Source organism: Phasianus colchicus, chromosome 17 (genome assembly GCF_987193195.1).
Source record: "Phasianus colchicus chromosome 17, bPhaCol1.hap1.1, whole genome shotgun sequence".
Taxonomy (NCBI): Eukaryota; Metazoa; Chordata; class Aves; order Galliformes; family Phasianidae; genus Phasianus; species Phasianus colchicus.
This window is the reverse complement of record NC_143452.1, coordinates 4,353,125-4,378,576: the sequence shown is the minus strand read 5'-3', so window position 1 is coordinate 4,378,576 and position 25,452 is coordinate 4,353,125. Positions and strand designations below refer to the sequence as shown.

The 25,452-nt window shown below is 42.7% G+C and overlaps 1 protein-coding gene across 1 annotated transcript in view; it reads right to left on the bottom strand.

Moving 5' to 3' along the window:
- Positions 1-25,452, bottom strand: part of LOC116235174 (uncharacterized) — a 142,464-nt gene that overhangs the window by 94,982 nt on the left and 22,030 nt on the right. Inside the window, exon 4 of the mRNA XM_090152028.1 lies at positions 20,580-20,639. Coding sequence (XP_090008154.1) covers positions 20,580-20,638 — 59 coding nt within the window. The 5' untranslated portion in view covers position 20,639. The remainder of the gene's footprint in view (positions 1-20,579; positions 20,640-25,452) is intronic.

The following is a 25,452-nucleotide window of genomic DNA, read 5'->3' as shown; positions in this document are numbered from 1 at the left end:
CATTTTGTGATGGTTCTGTATAGGACACCTAATCTCTGAAAACTGCATAAAGCTGCATTAAACACGCTTTGCACAATGAACTGAGTATCCATCAAATGATAACAGCTGTCATCATACTGCCCTGGTCTGAATTTGAACCTCAAAGCTCTCAGTGAAATAGTGTTTTATCAAAGATATATCTACAGCATACTCCAGACGGAGAAGCTATCAATGTGTAATCACGGTCTGTAAAACAGCTGATGACTTCAGTATGCTTTTGCTACTCTTTAAATAATCCCCAATTCCTCTCAGGAGCATTAAAATCTGTCCTTTGGAAAATAAAGCAAGATACAGTATTAATAAAAAGTTTGAGCGCTGTGCTCAGTTCAGTTGTGCTTCTATTGACCGTCACACATTCAAAAAACATTAGAGACGGTTGGTCCTCCAGAGACCCTGCCACTACAGCAAAAGAAAGTCTTGGCAATTATGTAAAGGCACCGCGCTCCTGTTTTATTTAGCAGAGAGAGGGTTGGTTGTTTTTTTTTTTTTTAACTTCTCACAGCCCTTTTGTGCTCCCAGATGTTTTAATTACTGAGGAAAGGGAGCGGATGATTCTGGCCATATGTCTCCATTCCACATAAATAAATATTGTCGCCAGCCCAGCTAAGTTTCGCAGAGCTGTCGACGATCCCGCTGACACTAAAGCTGTCGGGCCCGATAAGCATCTTCAATCCTTCAGTGAGCATGCTAATTCCGGGAACACTGAGACTGATATCCCATGAAAATATTCAATCTAGAAACAATTAGGCTCACATTGCTGCAAAATGGTACCTCTAGGAATTTGGGTGCTCGCTTGATTGGAGCCACGAGTCCAAGCTTTATGTGGAGCTGCTGGCAGGAAGGAGCAAGGAGCAGTGAGCAGGTGAAGCGGTCCCTTTGGGGCAGCAATTCATATGCCACGTGTTGGAGTTGCTGCAGGCAACGTCTTTACGTTCCCTTGTACATTCAGAGAGTCCTGGGGTGCAACAAACCAAGGAAGGGACTCAGTTATAACTGTTTTGTAACTTCTTTGATTAATGCATGCAACATCAATAGTTTTCATTGCAGTGCATTTGGAAAATAAACAGTGGTCAGGCTTTATTTGTGCTAGACAGCATGAAAACACAGTTGCAAACCTTCTCTTAGCAGCTTTCAGCCTAAACAAACAGTCTAATACAAAAAAAAGAATACAGCGACTGTGAGGGGGTTGCAAACAAGTTGTGAAAGCTGTAAGACAGAAGGGAGCAAATTAGGATGGAAGAAATTAGCTAAATTAACTGATAGTAAAGAGGAAGGCAGGACAGGACAGCCAGGAACAATGCAGGACTGCATGTTCCACCTTTCTGCTCCATTTACACAGCATCAGAATACCCAAGCACCCTAAAGCTGCAGCATGAGAGGCAGGAGGCCAGACCTCAATGGCAGGTCCATGGGCACCAGACAGGCCTTGGTACCAAATCAGGTCAAAATTCCTTCTTTGGCCTTAGCAGGCCCCCAAGCCCCTCACTGCTCTGTGTTTTATAAGCTGCCCAATCACAGGCAATGCTTTTCCCTTACTGCCTTCTGATTGAACTCAGTGTTTATCGATACAAAGGTGACTCCTGGTTTTCATTGAAGGTACAGGACTGAAAGGTCTGCTTGATGTCACATGCAAATAAAAACAGCATGTAGAAACAGAGAAATACCAGGCAAAAAGAAAGAGAAAAAAAGATCCACTCAACACTGTATTTGTTCTCCAGGTTATGACACTAGAGAACAATCAGCATGAAAGAGTACTTACATATGGTACAGACTTCAGGAGATGCACTGTCCAAAACCAGACTTTATGGGCAGGACATAGGAAACATTCATTTGTTCTTTTATGTGAACTTTTTCCCATCATCTCTTAATTTCATTGCCAAGTGCCTCCAAGATGACACACAAAATGAAATAAGCTGAGATCCAAGCACAAACCAGGCCATACATAACCTCAAGGAATGAGCCAGGCTGTCCAGCACTGTCTCCCATTAGCAGAATATGAGATTGTTCTCATAGCCAGTTGCCTGTCGACATTAATACCCGAGGATAAAGCAAGACTCAGGAGGTCCTTGTTGAGGATGTAGAGACTTCCCTTGGAAGGAGCTTAAAGTACCACCTTCATTTAAATCACTGGTGAGGTTTGTTTGCAAAAGCAATATTCTCACAGTTCCCTCAAACTGGATCAGAATGAAGAGGCACAGACAAAACCCGAGTGCTGGAGAAGAGGCATTCTTCATTGAAGCCTATTTCCAACAATGATGGAGACCATAACTGAGTAACTGGTGGTTAGGGTCAGCAGTAAGTCCAGTCTCCCTGAAAAGGGATGATCTCCTGAACAATCAGGTAAAATTTTAAATCTGTACACAGCTGAACTTGACCTCTTTGTAGCATCACTACTGAGGTACGCACATGAAATTAAAGATAAAATGAGAAAGGTAAAACAGATTTATGTGTAATGAAAAATGCTGGCTGCTTTTGCTGGCTGCCAAAGCTCTTCCTTTGGCATTAAGTGTTAGATACACAAAAAAACATTAAAATCATTTGTGATTGTGTCTCCAGCCTATGCAGCACTATTTTAAAAACATGAACGTTATCAAATAACTGCTGAACAAATCAAATAGAGTATCTTCCTTAAGTCTAAACTATCCAATGTAAATTTTATTTCATGCTTAATGGCACTGTGAATGAAAGCAGAATGGGCAGCACTGAAACACTGCTCCTGAGACACTTCTGACACAACCAGAAGACAAAACTCCCTATGAGATTACCAGCTCACTTCTGTCAAGAGAAGAGACTGAGATGAGCACTTAATTTTACTTTTTTAAAGGCCTATCCAAAAAAATAGCACATAGAGAAAGAATTATTTTCTGCTGAGCTAAAGCACAGGATGAAAAGACTGGGAATCTGAATGTTCATCTCAGTGACAGTAATATTGTATCAAAAGTAAATCTACTGACATTAATAGCTACAGAAGATTTAAGATCAACTTAAGCAAGGTCAGAACCAGCATGGAGATTCTGGGCCCAGCATCACTACAGACTCCCACCGTGATCTTGGGCAAAATCCACATAGTGATGCAGTGATTCCATGGGGTGATTTTAGGAGCCTTGAATTTTAGATGACTACATTAAGCAATTCCAAAGCAAGCAACCACAAAAATGTCCTTAAAGTGCTCTGAAAACCCTGGGCTTAGCTGTTCTGTGATTTAGTTCTCCTACCTTTTAAAAAATTATCATTGTTACAACGATGGCCATTTTCATAACGGCAGCATTCTTTAATTCTTTACTAAAAGCAAATTACTTCAGGATTCCCAGGAGGCACTGGAGAAGCTTAAAATTATATTTAATTTATCAGTACTTCTTCAGAGGTATCAATTACCATTAATATGGACTAGAAAGACAGGAGAGGAATGTAACACTTCCCTCAAAGAATAAGCAAGCACAACATTAAGAAAGTCCTATTCTTTTCCTATCTTGTTGAGTATTTAGCAAATCATGACAAACTTGCCTCAACTCAACTACAACTGCTTAGAATTCCTTTGTATTAATTTCTAATGCAAATATATGAACCGACATATGAATACTGTACACTTCTTGCTACAAACTGCTGATACAGATTTGACACGCTCAAACCATGTGATTAAACCTGCACAAAACACACAAATTCACATTTCACTGCAGTTCACTCCTAGGAGTTATTTCTGAAGCTTTATTTTTCAAAATTGTGATAAAAATAGGTCTAAATTTCAGACTGCCACTAGCAAAAAAAATTGCTGGCACTCAACATCTATTGAAGCTGTGAGCATTACATTCTAAATCTCAGAAAACGGTGTCCTTGCAATTCAGCCATTACAGCTTACACGAGAGTACTCCTAGAAGGCTGCAGGTAAAATGGAATAAAAAAACTGAGAACAGCAGCTATAAGCCTGTGAAAGGAGTCTCTGCATGTGAGAACAAGCACACTACAGGTGCAGGATATTGTGTTTCCAAAACACAAGCTTAGTGAAACCATATTGGATCCATGAGACCAAGAAAGGTAGGGGACACACTTAGTTTTCCCAGTTGAAACTCGGTTTCTGAAAGCTGGAACATTTTCTGATCCTGGCACAAAAGTGAAATGAACCACATGAGTTTGATCTAAATATATTTCAAATACTTTCAGTCATTAGCATTTGTGCATGTCCTGGAACATGTAGGGGAGGATGCTGCCATCCTGTCATAACGCTTCAGTAGTGCCTCCTGATGCTCTTATTGCAATGTGACTTCACCTTCACATGCTGCATAAGCTCAGAAATCATGTATAGGGATATCTTCAGATCTAGAAAGAAACAGAACTCTAAAAACTGCTGTCAAAAATATGTCAGTAGCTTCTATCCTATGGGATGCAGAGAAAGGAGAGAAGGATTGCTCCCACACAGGGGTTCCTACTCCTACAATGGCTGACAAGGGTCCAAACAAAGGCAACGAGCTCCTCATCACGGGACCACAGTCTCTGGGTTCAGTTTAAAATCTCAAGATATTTTCAATGCAACTTATCATCAGAATACTTTAAAAAATATTGGAGAGATGAACTGGGGGGGGAGAAGGGGAGAAGGAGTGAGGAAGGTATTTCAGAAGAGCTATGGAAACAGTATGAGTAAAATTTGTTAATAATATGATAAGAAAGATATGATGGACTCTGAGGGCAATATTCCCACCTTCCCAGCAGTGTAGATTTTTTTTTCTCTCAAAACTGCCTTCTTTCAGCCAAGATTTTATACCATAAATTGAGCTGCATCTCACGGGAGTATCAAACATAATACAAACAAAGTAACTGTGCTTTTGATGAGCAAAGGACTTCAAAGAGCACTAGCATGTTTATCTTGAACACAGGGTTCCCACCAGAGTACAGATGAACGAAGTTCAGTTTCCAACAGGACATCTCCCTGCCAGAGCTCAGCCACAAGCATTTAGGAGGGATGGGGGAAGCTTTATCATCAAATCAATTTTAGAGTCATCGTTTTTTCTGCGCTGCGAGTACATTGCAGGATGCCACTGGGAACAGAGTGGATATGGTTTTCTCCTAAACAAACAATCGCTGCCTTCAAGACAAAGTCTCACAGGGAAAAGCCCTTGCAGCCTGCAGTGTATGTGCCCACACACCTGTCAGATGGTCCCCGCTCTGCCTAGCATTAGAGTGCCTCAAATACAGGTCCACACCCAAAGTAAAACTTCAGAAATCAACTTTGAAACAAAGGCTCTCTAATACATACAACTAAATGGCGTTCTGTATCGTCACCAGCTTAAAATCTATTTGCTGTAATACCAATAAATAAAATCTCAATCGAACACAAAAATATTACTTAAACATGTCCAGAAAAAGGAAATAAGCATTGTGATTTTAGAAAATGCTGTTCATCTAAGCAAACAACTATTCTAGCTCTATGGCCTATCCTTTCTGGGTACCAAAAGGTTTCAGAAAAAGATCACTAAGAGGAAATAGTCATTACATTATCTCCATATCTTTCACTTTGCCATTAGGTTTTCCTATTCATACTGCCTTTGAACAAAGAAGGAACAGAAGTAAAAGTTGAAACTGTTCTCATCCTATGGTTCTAGAACAAGGGTACAGATGTGCAGTGTTACTCTACTGCTGCAATGCTGGGAGAGATACAAAGAAGTTGGTGTACAACACCAGGGCAGCATCTATCCATGGAGCTTGTTGTGCTACAGTCACTCAACAACCCTCTAAAGAGATAAATGTAGTCATGTTACAGCTCTTGTAGGAAAGAAATCCTGAGGAAGCTGAAGTTTTGTAAGAAGCTGATGGCAAGGAGCTGTTTTAATTATTCTCCAACTCGCTGACTCCACCTTAATCAGAATATATTAAATAAAATGTATGGATGCTGGAGACTGGAATGCTGCAGTTCATAACTACAATTAACCACTATTAATTAATAGCTGAAAGATAAATGAGCCATGGGATCCATTTATTCCTTGGTTGGGAGTGTTTAAATTCACAGTAGGATGCCAGCCCATTTTTCACAGCAGTGAATTAAAGGAAGTGTGAATCAAAGCTCAGCGTTGTAAGTTGCAGGAGACATTTTCAGATCCATTTGGTTCTTATCATTTAAATGGTGAAGGAAGAGAAAATGACAGAAGCACTGAAATTTCCCTAGGAGACCAAACAGAAAATGCCAGCATTTCCCATTCTGAGAGATGGGGTCTGGATCTCGGGCCTTCCCCACATCTCACCCAGTTGGGCTCTTCAGAGCAGACAAGAAAGATGGATTTTCTGAAGCTGCACAATGCAGGTGTTTCTGTGTCAGTTTACCTGGAGCCCACAGTGCTGATTTACTTCATGGCCAATAAGACAGTTTGCTCAGCATGTGAGCAACACATTCAAGCAAACATTCACGACCTTGTTTATTTTCTCCTTTGTATCAAGGACACATCTTGCCTGAGATGGTTTCACAAAACTCAGCCAAGACCGGTTTTGCCTTCTATTGTCTACTCAAGCTTGGAAAATCCCACCCAAGTCTTGCCCTGAAATAACACAGGTACTTTCCATGACTTCTCCAGGAGGGTTAAAATGTAAATTTTCCCACAGTATTCTGCAAGGTAAGGATGCTCTTTTCAGACCCATAAGGAAGACCATCATTTAAGCAATGATAACCATCAGGATTAGCAATTGGTTTGACAACAGCCTGAGGCTCTTACAGATTAAAAAAGCAGAGCCCTGTTCCCCAGGTTGGAAAAAACACTTGATGTTGAGGCATTCCCCAGCTATTTATGACAGAAAGGAATCAACAAGTGAATTATCTCATGATAATCTACAAGATTTGGTTTCTACTCCCCACCTCAGAAAAATGTTACAGGGAATAAAGAACTACTTCTATTAATAAGTGAAAGTTCTAAAGTGGAAAAAATGACTGAATGTCAGAAGATCTGAAATATGACCCTTCCTATGCTTTCTGTTAAAAGGCTATCTTTCCTAACTGGAGTTTATTAAACACTGGAATTCATGTGCTATGGAAACTCCAGCATTTCTTCATTTGATTTTCTTTCCTAATTGAGACAAAAATGAAATATCCATCAAGAAGAAAGGGCAGAACATGAAGTTCCAAAACAACTGGAGAGTGTAGAAATACTTTGTTTTGCTAATAAGAAGTATTTCAATATTCTCTGTTAGAACCAATTTTGATTCCATTAACAGTGAAGTCCAGATGTCTAGATGGAGTTTGATGCTGCATGGGTCCCCTCTCCTATAAAAAACTTGGTTACACCTCCCTTATAAAAATCTTTGATCTTCAAAAACTCAATTTTCTACCAAGAGACCTTCATCGGAAGCTCCTGAGCAGCTTTTCCAAAGCTTCGTTCTGGAAGAGGCTCTCCAAATTCTCAATAAAGCACTCTTCCTTTGAGATCAGAAAACCCATATTCCCTTTGCAGTATTCTGATGCTTCCAATTCTCCAAATACAATATTCGGAAAAATATAAAACTGAAAACTATTTATGGATGAATTCTGCTAACTTTTTTTACCTGAAAACTTCTCAGCATCAGATCTAGATGAAGATATTTGAGATAGCTCTTGCAAGAAAGCCCTCGCCTTGTCACCATTCCTTGACATTAAAAGATCTTCTCAGCATCTAAGAGTTTTGTGGCTTAAAACACATCAATGATAAAGGCTTGAAGAAGCCAGGACATAGCTTTTGCTCATACAAAATGGTCCTTGATTCCAAATAATCTTAATGTGAGTTACTATACAGTGATAAAGGGCTTGAGTATTCCCCACTGATCTCCCAGTAATACGCAGATGTTATCAATTCATGCAGGAAATACCCAATCTGCTCATTTGCTATTTGTATGCAACAAAAACTGAGGAATATGCATTTAATTACTGGTGTGAATCCTCAGAAGGGTATGGTTTCATTAACACTAGACTCATACCACAAAGCACTCTTTCCCACAAAAAAATATACACCAAAACCCCAATGCCCCCTGTCACAGTACCACAAAATCAGAACAGGAGTTATTTTTTGTCAGCAGTTATTTTTCTATAAAGATTAAAAAAAAGAGAGAGAGAGAGAAAATTAAAAAAAAAAATCAGATTTCACCATTAATTAGATTAGTGTGTTTAAGAGAAAACAAAAAGTATGTGGTTAAAATAACTGAGCACCCTTTGGCTGTGAGATACGACTTTCTGTTTTCAGCTTCGGCCTTCCAGCAGCACGAAAACGAGACTTCTCACAGGCTGAGGAATGGATTTGCAGTAATTAAGCTCTTCCTTTTGGACTACACGCTCACATTTTTCTGAATACTCCTGTTGCACATCAACGCATCCTGGGCTGGGCTGGCCATGCCTTGGGCTGCACTCACCACGGGGTGCTCAGGTCGGGTGCTTGCTCCATTCTACATCCTAGGAGCCACCTCTGCTGCCACCACCTCGTAGCTTATGTGCCAGGAAGGGTTGAGCCAACAAAATGCTACCCTACTGAACCCAAAGCATCTCATATTAGTGGATAAAATAGCGATGGCACTTTCCTGTATGAATAAGTCGTGGCTATCTTGGATCACATTCTGCCATTCGGTTAGAGAAGAGACCAGAGCTGCTTTATAATTCTTGCCATTTTTATAAGCACACACTGATCTAAAGCTTCTAACTCTACAAGAAACTGTGAGCATCAGCTCGTGTCTGGAGAAGATTATCACTGGAGCTCCTACCTCCTTTGACCCTGACTCAATGAAACTCCACTTCTGAGCTGCAACAAAAAGAAGAAATTCAAAGTAACAGCATTATAGATCATTAACCCAGAATACAATTCTCTTCACGAAATGCACAGAACAAGACAACGTTACAAGGACACAACTGAACGCCCTGGTGTTCATTTTTAACCTCGTTGCCTTACCTCCGGTAGCACAACCAAATGTAATTACAGCCAGCAGCAAAAGGAAAATCAAGATCACAGACTCAATCCTGATTAAAATAAATAAATACAGAAAATATAGAAAGCATATGGGCACTGAAGAGCAGCATATGGATCACGTCCTGAAGTACAAGGCCTACCATATGCTTACAGAGCCTGGTTCAAAGGAAAACCTCTCTCCCTCCTCCCGATGTCTTTGGCTAGGTCACGAATCAGCTGCCTCCCAACATCTTGTGCCATTGGGCAAGTTTGCTTTTGAATAATAAAGCAAGTTTCAGTTCAGCATGGGGAGAATCCCAGGTAGAAAATGGACAGATGGCAGGTCCTAGTTAAGCAGGCAGAGACTGAGATGAAGCATTCCCCTTTGCCTTCTCTCAGGCCAATCCATACATTGTGTCCTACACCAGCTGTATGTATCTAACCCTCTTTGCCTTCTGTTTCCTTAAGAAAATAGTTCTTAATTTTTTTGACCTCCTGTGCTGACCTGCCAGCCCTGCAGGGAATGTTAATGAGCTGTTAATGTTGTTTGGGATATGGCATCCAACCAGTTTGTGGAGTTCTGTTGTAGCCTCTTCCTACCAAAGCTCCCATTTCTTCATGCTTCACTGGCCCTAACCAACCCCATCTGCCTGTGGATGTCTAGCATATGTTATGTGCCTGGCACTGCCCCACAGGAAATGATGCCTTGCAGCTCTTTCAGTGTTTGGCATACGATAAGGACAATTCAGATAGCAATCAAGGAACAGGATTGCTCAAGTGTGGGGCTAGGAGAGGAAGAAGGAGACAGTGATGATTGAGCCCAAAAGAAAGGATTTCCTGCCACACTGTAACTGCAGTGATGAAGGGTAAAGATAGACTGTTCTAGATGAATGCAAAGCCAGTTCAGAGAACTTAAAAGAGTCAGGAAACAGTAAGGTCTGCACCGCTGTATGAATTCCATAGACATCGTACATGAAATGTATCTGTAATTATCAGCCATGTCAGTATGATTAAGGAGAGTAGAGACAACAGCTCACTGCTCAGAGAGGCCGACTGTCTTCAGCAAATTGGGCCAGGGACCCATGCAGGGCTTTGGCTCTATGTGCACATGGGAGCAGCGTGTGCTCCAGGCTGGTGGCTGCTGACAGCAGCACTGATGCTGGCCAGCTGCAGGGCCATCACATCTCCCCCCAGTCAGAACCCCCCAGGGACACGAACTGAGACATAAGCTGGCCATATGGCCAAGCAGCACAGAGAGGAAGGATTCCTGCCCTGGGGAATGCACAGGCTGTCCAGGGAACGTCATTCCCTCTGGCTTTGGCACAGGTCACCATTAACTCTCACTTTTACCTTAAGCAGCACACAGAATTGGGGTGTTAGGGTTCCTATGGGGCAGAGCTTTCCATTTCAGATTCCTCCAGAATTGCTAAATGTCAGCATTCAAAAATCAGGACTCACAACTTTCAAGGATGGAGCTCATCTGAAAATTTTAAACTCAATTTTAAAATAATAGTCATGTGCCTTCTTTCCGAGTTTTAAACCACGATTTCTGATCAACTTCCTGCATGTTTTCCTCTATCAAGGAGGACCATACATTCAGCTCATTCTAGATTGCCAAGAACTCTGGCTTTAGCAAAACTACTGATAAAACGCAGGTTAAGACTGACACTTAGCTGCATCACCTTCTGATTATTAGGATGATGCTAACGTTGATGTAGGAAAGCTTGCTTTTACTGCACTATCCTCTGGAAACAAATAGCTTTCAGCTTGCATTAACTTGGGGGGAGGGCCACTATTATTTCGTTTCCCTGTTTATTTTGGAGTTGCTCTTGCAAAAGAAAATAGATGGAAAGAGATGGGCAAGTAAGGACAGAAACGGGGAAAGATGAATGCGTCAGATCAAATCACTCTTCTATTAAAAACAAAAAAAATTAAAAAAAAAAAAAAAAATTAAAGCTTGGAGCAGCCACAGCTAAAACCAGCAAGCAATTTCATAGCACAGATTTTTGTATCTCTGAAACTTCTTCGGAGAGATCTGACCTTCAAAACACAGCTCTGCACCTGAGCCCCCTCCCACTTCTGAGCTCAGCACTCCATTCTTTCTGGAGCAGTCTATTTCCTTACTCTCAGTAGAAGGATGCACAATGCCCGTTCCTCCTTACAGGCAGACTTCCTTTCCTCCCAGCCTCAGCATAGCTAACCAGATTGCCTTCATGTCATCATCACACATCACCACTCACCTGAAGTTTGAAAAACAAAAAGGAAAACTTGCAGGAGTGCCAACACAAACAAAGCGTGGTGAGGGAAGGTGACTTATAGCATCAGTTCCATGGAAATTAATCCCTTAGGAAAGATGAAGTGGGAGCAGAGTTAAACATTTTGGCACTAAGTTCATTACTTTATCACATCCTCCTCTGGGATTATTTTCCACACATTTGAGGCTATTTCACAGAACATATTGTTCTCCTATTTACAAAACTGGCTTAATATAGAATAACAGAAAATTGACCAGTTCCTATTCACCAATAAGAGGAACTGCACTTTAACATACTGGTATATGAACTATAAGAACTCTATCTTCAGACAAATCCTGGTTTCCAGTAACACACAATTAATTGGAAACAAAACCAGGAGCTCACATAATTATGTAGAATATGTGAATTTCAGAAGCCCTATACTAATTCTGTTCCTAATAGCTAACAAAATTATACTGAAAGCACAGAAACTATCACTTCATCTTAGCAGCACTAGGTGTACAGAACAGATTAACATGCAAGTGAAGGGTTCACCTTCTGTCAGTAAACAAGAAACCATAATTTATTGAACAAAATGGTTCAGTTTAATTTTGCATCAAATGTTGGATTTATACTCAAAAAGTAAATAATTATTGTGAACAAAAAAAGAGAGAGACTAAATGCATATAACCTTAACTGCAGCCAACAAGCCCATGTTTTCTCACCTTTTTCCTATAAATTTTCACAGATCAGCTTACCTGTCAAGGACAAAACACATTCAAGTTACTGGGTAACTTAGTCTGAATGCAATATGTGAATGGATAATGTCATTTTATCTGCCTCTTGCATCCTTTGTGTACTTAAAGAGAAGAGGTGTTAAGTACCATACAGCACAATACTCTGTATCTGGAGTTCTGGCTACGATGTTCAGTTTTGCTGCAGATTTGGCCTGGGAGGAACAAAACAATCTTATTGCAAGATCCGAACTCTAACTGGTCTTCCATCGGGGACACTGCAGCAGCTGGTCACTGTAGACCCTCAGAAGGAAGAAGGTGCAGAAATGCAGTTGTGTTTGTAAATTCTGGATTACACTTCACAGGTCGGCTCCCTGTCTTTAGGCCCCCTGCACTCTGGATGAGCAAATATCTGCATACACCTGACCCAGCAAAGAACAGAGGCTCACATTTCAGTTTGAATCCCACGCTACATAAAATCTGTGCTTGTTGAGGAGACGCATAAGGCACGGGAAAATAAGCACGTAATTTAGAAGAAGCAGAAACAGATATTGGAACATGCTCACATGAAAACTTAGTTCAAGCAGAGGATCAGTTCATGACCGTACCTATCTATGAAATAAAGTTGTTTGGTCAGTGAACCCGCGCTTCCCTGTTGCCTAGATAAATGGATAGCACACAGCGACAGCAATCCTATGGGCTGTGCTCTGCTGTGAACTTCAAGAATGTGCAGCCTGCATCAGGAACCATATTCAATCAAGCAACAGCAAAAACACGGGGGAAAAAGCAAGCTTTTCTCAAGCAAAGAAAGGATCACATTGATAAAGAAAGCGATACCCATCATTAAAGACGTTCTCTTGGAAAGGTGAAGGACTGCAATGATGCCAACTCCACACGTTAATATGTGATTCAGGAGGGAACACGTGCAGCCCTGTGCAGGGAGTGCAGCACGTCCTGCGTAATTCTGGTTGGAGCAGGAGCAGAGCTGGGCAGCAGCCAGGCCTGGATCATCTCAAACTGATAGAGAGAGCACACGTGTTTAGAGAGAGCCAGCGCCAAATATGCAGCTCCTAGCTTCCATAAAACATAAGGTGTTTTATTTCTGCATCAGATGTTTCAAACACAATTGACTTCTATTAAGTTTCAATGTAAACCACTTTGCTTTCCTAATGTAGCATGAACCTTAACTGTGGCCATTTCAGACACATTATGTGGATACCATATTACCAAACAAAAAGATGCACATTTGCTGTCTCTTGGAAGAATATTCTTTCCTTCTCCCCCTCACCCTGTCTGGAACCTGGAGCTTTTTCAGCTTTTCAAATCTTTCTCAAACATATTTGTACATATGTTACAGCAATTTTCCTTAATATTTATTGTAAATATTATGTTCTTATTAATAGATAGCCAAAATGAGTGTTGGCATTGTTTTGTTTCATAGGACTCAAATAGGAAAGAACTGCCACGATGAAGCTAGAAGTTATTCACCAGCTCAGGGTAAGTATTTTGTGGACATCAAAAAAGACAACGTCCCTTCCCCTGTGCAGGTCAGTTCACCAAGGGCTGTTTGCAGTGGGCAGTGCAGTTGTGTTAAACACCTCTGGCAGAAGCCTCACTGTTTTGCACTGTGCAATCACGGGGATATACAGCACACTGCACTGCCGATCAAAAAGCAGGGCAGTTTAAAGGACTTCCTTTAATCAGGCAGTGAGAGAGGCTGCTGATAGTTGGCTGCTTCTGGCTCACAGGCTAAAACTTGATCACAGGTTTTCTAACAGCAAATTATAGAAAAAGCCAAGGAAATGTCAGTAATTTCAGCTGGTGAGAGTTCATGGGACTCCTTTCCTCAGTTCTGATTCATAAGCAACTTTGTGCAGCCCACGTTCCAGGTCTGCAATTCTAAACCTTGCAAGCAAAAGCTGAATGCCCTGTTTCTTGTCAAGGAAAAAAAGTGCTGCAAGTTGATCACGAGGGCTCTGGTGACAGTGACCTCAGGCTCAGGTCTATGGATCCTGCTGAACTCTGCAGGTTGCATTTTGCCTACTTGTTTTTTCATATAACAAATCCCATTTCCTCCTCAGTTAGCCAAGAAACAGACCTGTAATAAACTTCCATAAGGCCTCTGCTTAGGAAAGTAAATAGAAGAAAAGATAGCCCTTATCCTGAAAACTGCTCTTCCAGTTTCCATCAGACATGCCACCCTTCCTTTGTGGCACCCTGCACTGCCTGGAGCTGCTCCTCCTGCCTGTGCCCAGAGGACATGGCACAGACACCCACACCAGAGGCAACAGGCCAGCAGTCCGGTGATTTTACATTTGTTTCCCTGCCACAGCTGCCAAAGCCTTTTTGGGTACGCCCACATCAGCCAGTTGATCCAGAACTGAGCAAAACGTGGCCTGAAGTTACTGAGATCAAACGAGACCTCTGGATGAGTATTTACAGCATTAAGAAGAAGCAAGAACTGCTGATAAAGTGCACTTCAAGTGTTCCTGGCCTCTGAACCAGCCCTTCCAATGCAGCCCCTACCCAAAGTGAGGAGGGAAGCAGTGCCGTCCCCGCAGCCTGCAGCAGCTGTGCGAGCAAACAGCGAGCGAGCCCACTGCGTGCAATGGATGAGGTGTGAAATTGGTTCTGTCATCTCCGCACACAGCACAGCCAGTCAGGCCTTCCTGAGGGGCTCCGCAGATCACAATTTCCACTTGTTTTATTCGAGATCAAGGCGAGAGCACACAGAGAGCCCTGCCCTGCTCTTCCCCGCTGCACTCTGTGGCTGAACGAATGAAGAAGGCAGCATAAATCCACGGAGAAGAGAAGAAGATGTGGGGAGGGAAGGAGTGACCACTTCACCTTTTGCTACTTTCACTGGGCTCTAATTAGGAAGCTGGCAGTGCCACCCCGCAGCGGGAAGCCCACATTATTAACGCTGGCACCGAAAGCAAACCGACTGCAATCTGCAGAGCGGCTGCCCAACTGGCACAGCCTCCCACCGCTCCTGGCCCAAACACTACAACAGATGTCTGAAGGCTCGGTGCTTCTTTCCCTGTCCCCTACTCACACGACCCTCTACCAGAGCTTACATGCACGAGTGCCAAGGTATGGGTTCTGAATGGGTCAAGGAAACATCCTTAGGAGGGGATTTCTTTGAAGCATCCCTCCATGTGAACAGTCCATTGGGGCTGTGAAGAGCGTGCAGCCTGGTGCAGAAGTGTATCACCATTCAGCTGTAATTACAGTAATCTGCCATAGTCAGAGCAAAAAAAAAAAAAAAACAACCAACGGCCTTTCCTCTCTTGTTATTCTGAATCATTTGTAGATGTTCATGTTTTAATCATATTTTTCCACATGAATCAATACAAGAGAGAGAACGACAGAGAGATAATTACGTGCGCTGAACAAATATTCCACCTAACAGAGGTTGTGCTGCTGGTAATTAATGAGGCACTGCCACACACTTGTCAAGTGCAACCAGCTCTTTAAGGGCAAGCCATCATTTCAAATCCCGGGCTCACAGAAATTTAATGAAAAAGGAAAGAAAATAATGATGTCCTGCACTGTCTCCAGCAGAATTAGGTTCTGAAGAGCTCTGACCTGGAATGCAGAGCAGCGCAGTGCCAACGGTGCCAGGAATGCAAAGCGCAGCCTCGGAGCAGGGTCAAGGGGCACAACGTTCCCAAAGAGACATGGAGCTACAGGAGAGCTGCACTGAGGCTGAAACACAGAACTCCATTCTCTCGGTTAGAAAGTCTCCCTCCTCTAGCACGAAAATCTCCAAAGTGCTGAGTGGGATTTTTGAGGATGCACATTTCAGACGTAGCCACAACCCACACTCCTTCTGCACACAGATCCTACAGCAAGACAGGGAATCCGGATCTCCCCAAGCGTCTAACAGCACCCCAACCCCTGGGCTGCCCGATCCCTCCCTGCCAAATTTAACTTCCAGCATCCAAATGAATGTTATAATTGCCATGGTGCAGCAGCAAGCATCTAGCTTGAATTATAATATGGTACATAATATGCTACCAGTTCAGCGTGTCAAAAGCACTTCCCTCCTCTCCACTTCCATCCTAGTTCTCCTGTTTCTCAGCTTTTAAATACCCCCTTGTTCTTTCTACACATGCATTGTGAGACACAATTTATTTCTGCAACACGCCATTACAGCAACAGAAGTGTGAGAGTAGGTGGGGACAGCAGACAAGCAGAGGTGTGAATGGGTGGGAACTCCTAAGTGCTACAGTGAGCCACCAGTCAACACCTTCAGGTTTCAACAGAAGGGGGGGACAGGAGGAGAAGAATGTATCTTCATGTGCTTTATAAGTTTCATGAACATTAGGGAGCTCTTGTGCCAAGGCAGACGCTGCCTTGCAGAGATTGCACCCAGTGCACTTCAGTTAGCCACAAACAAGAGACAGAGCTGTACACATGGCAGCACTAACACTCCAACATCTACCCCTTACAGTGGTGTAGCCCTCCCTTTATTTCCTTTCTGTTTGCAAACAAGAAGGAAATATTGTTACAGGGAAAAGAAAAAAAAAAAAAAAAGAGCTGTTTCCTACATGCATCCAAAATAGCATTGCTGGACACAAGATGAAGACACAAAACAAGCATAGGGAAAAACTCTTACATTTTCACATTCATAGCTTTTCACAGCAAATTTCTCTAGCGTTATTTTCTCATCCAAACTCTTCAATAATATCATTAATTTCTTTGGGGGTAGGGGTGAGATTTGAAGGGCCTGAAATCCTCCCTTGCCACACAGCTTTAAGCCATTTGTGCAGCTTAGTACGATGGCTACGATTCAGTGAGACAGCTGTACATCCTTTCTGAGGGCGTGGTGAAACCCTGCCCTTACTACATGCACCAAGGCCCCAGCTTCATCCACAGAACACAAAGAAACAGGACGATGAAAGAAGATGGCAAGAAAAGTACAATCCCCAACAGGCTGAGCAACTTCTGATGTCAGCACAGGCACTTGTACCCCATATTCTTTGCCAGGAGCTGCTGCAACAGGCACAAAAATGCCTTTGCAGTAAGCATACAACTAACAATGAATTCCCTTGTGCAGGAGATACCTTAAGGAATAGCTGCACTGCACACAACAAAGTGGGGAGTAAATGGATTGGCCAGCATGCCTCTTCTGCTCTCCCTCTCAATAACTGAATGGCTGTGTTCTTTACAAGGGGGACTTGGTGGGCTTTAGAGGGTTATAACTCATCTGTATGTATCTGAATCAGAATGAAGCTTAGTTGGTAAGACAAGGTCATGGCCCCAAAACCAAATATTTTCCCCAATTCTAAATTACGACAGAAAAATCACATGCTTGGGTTGAAAGCAGGAGAGGGCAAAGTAATTGGAGTTGATGGTGCTGAATGTACTGACAGCTGATTTATGAATCATCTTCTCCTGAGCAATGAATCCATAAGGAACCTCAGTGACTGGCCAAGCCTTGACTTAGCAATGCTACCACTGTCTTCCTTGGGCCAGAACTCCACCTTAAGTTTTGTTTTTTGTTTTTTTTTTAGTATCAGCCAAATTCACATCACATCAGCTGCGTAATCCTGGGCAGAGATTGGGCCATCGTGTCAGGAACTGTCTCACACTGAATGTTCAGCACAAGGAAACCTCGTATGAGAACTAAGATTTTGTGTTTTTTTCAATGTGAAAAATTCTGGAAATGCTTCTATATTGATTTTAATTCAATCAAAGCTGTCTTTTGCCATCTGTCCAACTCGTACAAGGACTTCAAAACCACAGTTTGTGTGTATGCACCCAATCATGGTATTGGTCATCGTCCCATTGGCCAGCCACAAGGAAGGAGACACCAGAGGCACAAGCATCAGCTATGGAACCCTGAGACATCAAGTGCCCAGAGAACAGACTTCATCCCACACCAGTAGATGGAAAGCTGCCTTCAAAAATACAACAGAAACAACTGTACATGTGAAGGAGGAGAGAGAAACAGAGGAAAATGGAATAAAGGGAGCATAATTTTTATACTCAATTTGAGGAAAACACATCCCCAGTAAGATTAAGCAGCACTGCATCTAGTGTTTACTAACACAAAGCTTGGATTCCCTAACAGACTACTTCCTGGGAGATTCCCTTTATGGAAATGTCTACAGCTGTCCCTATTCAGTTTTAGCTTCACTGAAATCCACTGTCATCATTCAACTGCTTTATAAGTGCTTCACCCTCGAGAGACAGCCTGAAATGCATTTTGCATTTCCAGAAACACAAAGGGAACCACTTTCCTCTGTGCTGCATGTTAGCAGTTTACTGCAATCACTACACAACCTTTTAATTTCTTGTGGACATCTCTCTCCCTGCTGTACAGCCTTTCCTCCTAGCTCTGTTATTCTGCCGTACTGCCGAGCCTCAGATTTCCTCAATCACTGTTGTGCCTTCAACAGGTAATTTTTCTCTAATGTGGGAATTCTTCTTTTCTAATCGGGCCACCATCCAATCTTTACAGAACATACCTTACATGAGCAGGTGCTTCACATTGAGCACAGATGCCCAGAAATTCATGTTGATGCATTTGGGCAAGAAACTTTGCCAGCTCAAGCTTCCTCGTTATACTTTGGTTCCACCCAAACTAGTGCTGCAAAACAGGAAAAACAGAGTTTCTCACAGTGCCTCAGCACTTCTGTGGCAGCCAGAAGTGGGTTTGACAGAGATGTGCATGAACAAAAAATAAGTAAATCCAGTGTATAAATAAAGGATAGCTATGCTCTGTTTTCAAAGAGGGATCTCCCAGCAACAGATGCCTTCCTTCCTTACCTAATACTCAGTAACAGACTTACAGGGTTGGCATATATATTCGATATCTACTCACGGAGTAACCCATTTTCAAAGCCTGACTATTAGAAATGTACCTGTACGAAGGTCAAAACATATGCATGTTGCTTTTATCTGTACCTACAAACTGAGCAACAGCCAATTACAGTTCAGTCATCTGTGGCGTGTGTACAAGTGAACATCTCTGAGTGCCAAGGATGGATTAGACAATCCTGGCCAAATACAACTGGAAGCAATGTCGAGGCTCATGTACTTACCCACTCCAGCATGCTGGCAGGTTCACCCCTGAGTGAGCCAATACCACATCACCCATTTTGCAGTACAGCTTTTTTTTTTTTTTTTTTGCTATTTGCAAAGGACCAATGTTTGTGTTGCTTCAGAGTTCCAGAGGAACCATTCCCATGCTGTATGTGTAATCCTGGCTTGTGCAATGCTGTGGTAATAGCAGCCCTCGGTGTTGCCATGGGGTGCAGCAGAAACAGGAAGAGAGACCAGGTAGGTGTGTGGATGACTTAGTAACTTAAATATATATATTTCCACTAGTTCTGCCTCTGCAGTGCTGGAATGTCTTATTTACTCATGCAAAGAGGAGGCTGTAAGGACACAGCTTCCCTTAGTCAGTCTCCTCCTATTCAGCTGCAGCAGAGCGGAGGAATTGAACCACATTTAAGCCCGTAGAGTTGCTATTGAGTTCCACCCCATCCCCCCCTCCCTCCTTTTTCCTTCTTTTCTTAATCCAAGATTCAGACGGGAAAGCAGCACCACTTTCCACTGCAGCCAGGGCACATGGGGAAACTTCTCAATTGGCTTTTGAAATCTTATTTCCAGGATTTGGGAGAGCTTTCCAAAAAGTGCCGTGGCCCACCCACATCCAAACAGCACTGGAGGAGCCATCGCCTGTTGCAGGACATGTGGGTGGGCCCTTGTGTTCTGGACACTTGTTAAAAATAAATAAATAACAGAACTTCAAAGCGAACTCGCTGAAGCACTTCAGAAATTAATGCCGGGTGGAAAAGATGATTAGTGGCTTCTTGTACTCTCTTTTTAAAGCTATTGATCTTGGACACAGGAAGGAGCTTTCATATTCTCCGCAAGCCACAGATGGTCAAAAGGGTCCTGAGAGGAAGAGACAAAACGCAACCACAGGAGAAATCCAGAGGGTAACAGATCACACAAGGTGTGTCGCAGGGACCCACCAACACCACAGAAAAGGATGCACGAGAACAGCAGCTGCTTCTTGTTTTGCCACTTTTCTGTTCCTTCAGCTTTCTCAAATTGTTGCCTATACTTGCTTCCTCAGAAGTAGGTGAGCTCTGTGAGCCATATTCCAGCATATCAGACACACCACAATCACCAAACAAAAGGATCTGCCAAGCTGTCCATGCTGCCTTCAGACCTACAAACTAAAAACACAGAGCTCATGTGTAAGAGGGCAGAGGAAGGCATCATAAGACAAGGAGAGCAAAGTCCTCCATCAAAGCCAACTGTTTGATGACTGAAACCAGTGGAATCTCTCTCTCTCTCTCTGGACAATTTTGTGGACTTTCTTAAAACTGAATTTTCCATATAACAGATAATTGTTGCAGAAAACACAAAGCATAAGCCCTAAAGTGTCTTCAGCATAGTCCTGTGCTTGGTCAGATTTTCTTCTGGGAAGCATTATCCTTTTTCATCTCCAATCAAAATACAGGTAAATGCACAGAATAATGCCCATTCCTCCATAGCTCACACAAACTGTGTTTTCATTAGAACAAAACTCATACCTTCTAATTAAATTTCCTAGGAAGCTTAACATTGCCTTCAGTGATGAAGTTACAGCTGTAAGTAAACAGGACCACACCTCTCCCCAAAGGCTGCTGTTCACTCACAAGTCTCTGCTGCCACGTGGGACTTACCGAGCTCCACGTCCTGCTCTGCCCAACATTATGACACCCAGGCACTGGCCATTCCTCATCCTGAAATAGATGAATGCTTTTTTTCAGTACGTACATATTGGCATACTGACCGAAATTAAAATTTGAGCAATTATATTTGTGAGTTTGCCATTTCTCTTAAACTACCTTGGCTTTCCACACCCAGCTCCCTTGTGGCAATGAAGGCAATGGGACCATTACAAGGATGGAACAGCAGAGAAACAAAGAGCAGGTGCATGGGAGAGGAGGGGAAAGGGGGGTTGTTTAAGTTGGCAGATGTTCCCCCAACTACGTCTTTAAGAAGGAAGGCAGAGGCTCCAAAATGCCTTCATGGAAACAAAAGCACCTTTAAACTCCGAGCAAGGAACCGCTCCTCTGATCTAAACCTTCTTTCTGAAAGAGCATCATGGAGCTTGATGACTATATTAACATTTTGACATCTCATTGCACAGTCACTGGAACTACACTATTAGCAAGGATCTCACAGCATTAAATTCCACTGTGCAATACTCTGTACCAGGAAAGACAAAAAACTCATTAGTTTTTTTTCCTGTCCTTCTTCCTTTTTTTATCCTTCTCTTCCTCCCACAAGAAATAAGCGAGTACTGTGCAATCAGAAGATGCTCCCTCAGAAGGAACCAGGAAAGCAACAATTTGGACAACTGCTGAATTTTATTTTTAATACAGATAAAAGACATTTCTGCTTCATCCTAGTGATTGTTTCAGAGGCTCTTCTCACTAATTCCAGCAGATGAGCAAAAGAAATCAAGTCAGATCGCATTACTTACCATATTTTTCAGGGTTCTGGGGATGAGAAAAAGGGGGAAAAGGGAGAATAGGAAACTATAAAGCAAGAGTTGCAGTCATCTCACAGCACAGAATTGAAATACAGGTAGCGGGATGCAAGGTGGCCCAAAATCCCATCTGTGGGATTCTCCTGCATTGCATCCTAGATCCTCAAGGAAACTAAGAGAGATGCTCACAACACGCTTGATTGGAAAAGCATCAAGCATCTCATTCTATTACCAAGCAGAGCTGTGAAAGTGTTTCTCATCATAAAGTAAAATGACTAAGTTTGGGGTGCTTTACTGGCCCTGTAGAAGTGTGATAGTGTAAAAGAAAAAAAAAAAAAGAAAAAAAGAAAACCAAAGGAATTTTGCAAGCAGAGCAGTGCTGTCTGCAGGTGAGAGCACAGGAGCCAAAAGACTGGTAGGCTGCTCCCAGTGCCATCAGCTTGCAGCAGCACTGAGCAGGTGGCTCAGCATCGCTGTGGCTCGGCTCGGTCTGCTGTCACACAGGTGCTGTGAGCACACTGAGCTGCACTGTCAGGTACTGTGCGACTGCGTGGCTCCAGTAATGAATGACTGCAGGGTGCAACTGAGACCTTCTGACAGAAGTGCTTCAGTGGTTGTAATAGGCTGCAATAAATATTATTATTTATCATCATTCAAGGGCAGACTCTAGATGGACATATAAGCTAAAGACCTTTTCAAAGTATTTATTATCTCTCTCAAGGGATGTAAGAAACTATTACCTCTCCTACTAACATGAAGATGCTGTCTAAATTTTCCTTTAAGGAGCAGAAAGACTTCCACTATCACAACAGTGTCTGCAAATTTTACTCAACACTTTCAATGTCATAGAATTAATGTAAACTGAGTGATAATTACATTCTATGCTGCTTTGTATATGCATTTCCCAATGCCTGGGGGGTGGTTTCTGTGTCTCTGCTTCCAAAAACATTTTATCATAGTGGCATCCTTTGGTATTCTATATTTCTAAAAGACAGCAAAGGACAGCAAAACCTTTCACAGTATTTTCAATACAAAATGAACTAACAATTCAATAACCAACTTTCCCTAACTAGGGACTAAAATGGTAACACACCCATCAAGTCAGGGATCACACCAGTCCTCTATAATACACGCACCATTTCGTTTCCTTCCTCTTTGGCACAACTGCATCTGTCTGGACCAATATTCTGCTACTTCTGTTCAAGGCACTCTTTACAGCACCTCAGTTTTCATCTGTTTACTGATGTGAACCGCTATTATTTACACCTTAGTTACAGAATTGACAATGTATTATTTTAATTTTTAAACCCTTCGGTGTTACCTTCTGTGTTTACTCTAGTCCAGAGCTAATAACAGCCCCAATCCTGCCATCAGATCCTCTGTATCAATTTGCTGTTTCAAGTCAATGCAGTTTCAAAGGAACTCAAGCAGGGTGACCCCATTGCCCGATGAGGAACAAAGTTCTCATCAAATGCTGGTATGGCACCAACTCTCAGGGGAGGAGCAGCACCAAGTGAGTGCTCCAGCCTCTTAATTTTCCTTGATCACAGCACTTTTGCTACAGTATCTCTCAGCAAAGGCTTGAGACAATTAATGAGGAAGCACCCTGGAGTGTGAACAACAGACCTTAACCACCATTTGAAGCCAATCTTTATTAATCTCTCAAATTTCTGTAAGGAAAGGTTACACACACAGGGATATTTTATATTATACATACTTGCTTTGGTATTCCTTCTGCTTGGGAATAAAGCTTAGATGCAAAAGGGCCCTTTTGCAATATTTTAAATGTAGCTGTTAATCACAGCTGCACTAATAACTTAGCCCATGTTGCCATCTGAGTGATCACTTCAAAAACATCACATAGCCTATGGTGTAGGAATCAAAGAAGAAATATTGGGTCATTTTCCACAAAATGCTCATTTCATTTTGAAGCATAGGAGGTACTACCGACCTGATGGCTACAGACAGTATAAAGAGTTCGATGTTGAAAGCATCTGTACTGAAAAAGGCAAAATAAGAAAGAGACCTTTAGCCTGAATGTCTCGGCTTTCCATATGGGTGGCTGACAAGCTGGGCTATAGGGTAAACCACCCTGTGCCAAGCACCATGGAGCCTGGAGCCAAGAATGGGATAATTTCAGGCAAGACCCAGTCTCCAGAGCCAAAACCACTGGCCTGAAAGCTTTTCTCAGAAGGTTTGCTGTTCCCATCACTGCTGGGATGAATTTTAACTCATTATTGATCAAGGGAATTTTAAAATCAATTTTAATTAAATGAAAGATTTCTATCATGGCTTGTTCTGTGTGGAAGTCACACAGACGACATATAAATATATGGAGGCAAATCAAGCAGAGCAGATTTGTCGCTCTTAGGCCCTAAACAGGTGAGAAGCCAGAGTTACATCTCAAAGCAAATTTGTTATAGTAAATTACCTACATGACTTGCATCTCCCCACACCTGTTTTTTACCTACTTCTTGCTTCTGCCACTAAAATGTAGTCAGACTTGCTTTTTCTTACCGAAGCAACTATTTTAATTAGGTCTCCCTCAGAGCCCAACACAACCAGAGAAGTAACTACAGGCAGTGGCTGGAGCAGGGTCTGCCCAGCTTACCCAGCCAGCAGGTCCCACACGGCAATGAGGAGCAGCAGTCCCACTGCTGGGGCTCAGCCTCCACAGGCAGAGACTCCTCCAAGTCCCATCTCTGGGGCAGGCAGGTGCTGGATCTGCTGCGTGAGACGTTAACAGAAAGGATGGATGCAGTCAAACAAATTGCTTAATGAAAAGACTGACCAACAACTTCAGGCAAGGAAGCAAACCCACCTACTCACAAATTATTTTGCGTTTCCCACGCTGAAGCCTAGGGAGATGCTTTAGGCCTTCTTCCCATGAGCAAAGAGTACATGCCCTTGCCTTCCCCCTTCACTAGCCTCACCAGGAGCTGTTCCTGAGCTGCCTGAGTTTCTACTCATAGGAGAACATGGCTTTCACCTCATTCCAGGAGCAGCCAGCTGCCTGACAACTGTATGAGCAGTACCTGGTTTGTAGAGCAGCTCACAGAGAGCTCATGCTCATGGAGCCCCATGGCAATCAATGGACATCAGGCAATGATGTCCTTGTGGAAAGCTCAAAGAAAGCCCATCTGCATCTGCCATCACCAGCACACCCCAACCCATAGCATTCTGCCTCAGGCACAAGGTCATCACAGTGCTGGTGCTGTAGGTCACAAGTTCAACCCCCAAGCTCAAGCTTGTGTTCACTCGAGGCTCCAAAGCAGACCAGTGGAAGCTGACACACATAGACAGTAATGCACAGACTCATGAGATTCCTGTACCAATTACCACTAACATGAGGCTTTTCACGTAGTAAAAGCTTTACAATTATTAATTCACTATCATTAATTCACTAGTCGTCACACCAAGCTCTCTCAGTAGGGCACTCTTATGCTGTTCTTCAGGTAAGAAATCAAAGGGCCAAAGGGTTAAAGTGACTTGCCAAAGGCCATGGAGAGAAATCAATGGAAAAACTGGGATGAGAACTAAAACAAGATAGCCAATGCCTTGCTTCATGTTTAATCCACTTTGCCTCACCAAATCAAAGGCAACAAATAAAATAAACAAGGTCCCACATGGCTCCACATAGCCAGCAGAGGTTTCTTCAGCCATAAGGTCTCCAGCAAAAGCCCAGTCAGAACCTGCAAGAGTTTGCTGTGTTTTCAAATACAATGCATACTGCAGTAAATAAGTTATTTTACAATCCTGGCCCAGTTTTCAAAGTGGCCTCAATCAGTGTTGTGCAAAACATTCATGTCCAACCACAAAATTACAATCAGTCTTTGTTTGACTGCAGCCCGTGTCCCCAGCCAGCAGCGGTTAGTCCCAGCTCTTAGGGTCTGTGAACTGTTAGGCAAAGGTTTTTGCAATGTTTCTGCCCTGCTTGTATTTTTCTGAATATTTATAGGCTGCTGCTCTGCAGTGACTTTCATGTTCGAGCTGTGTTGGCTGGCGGGTTGGAAGGGGATGTAAATAACAGATAGAGTCACATGTTTTCCACTAGCCCCTCT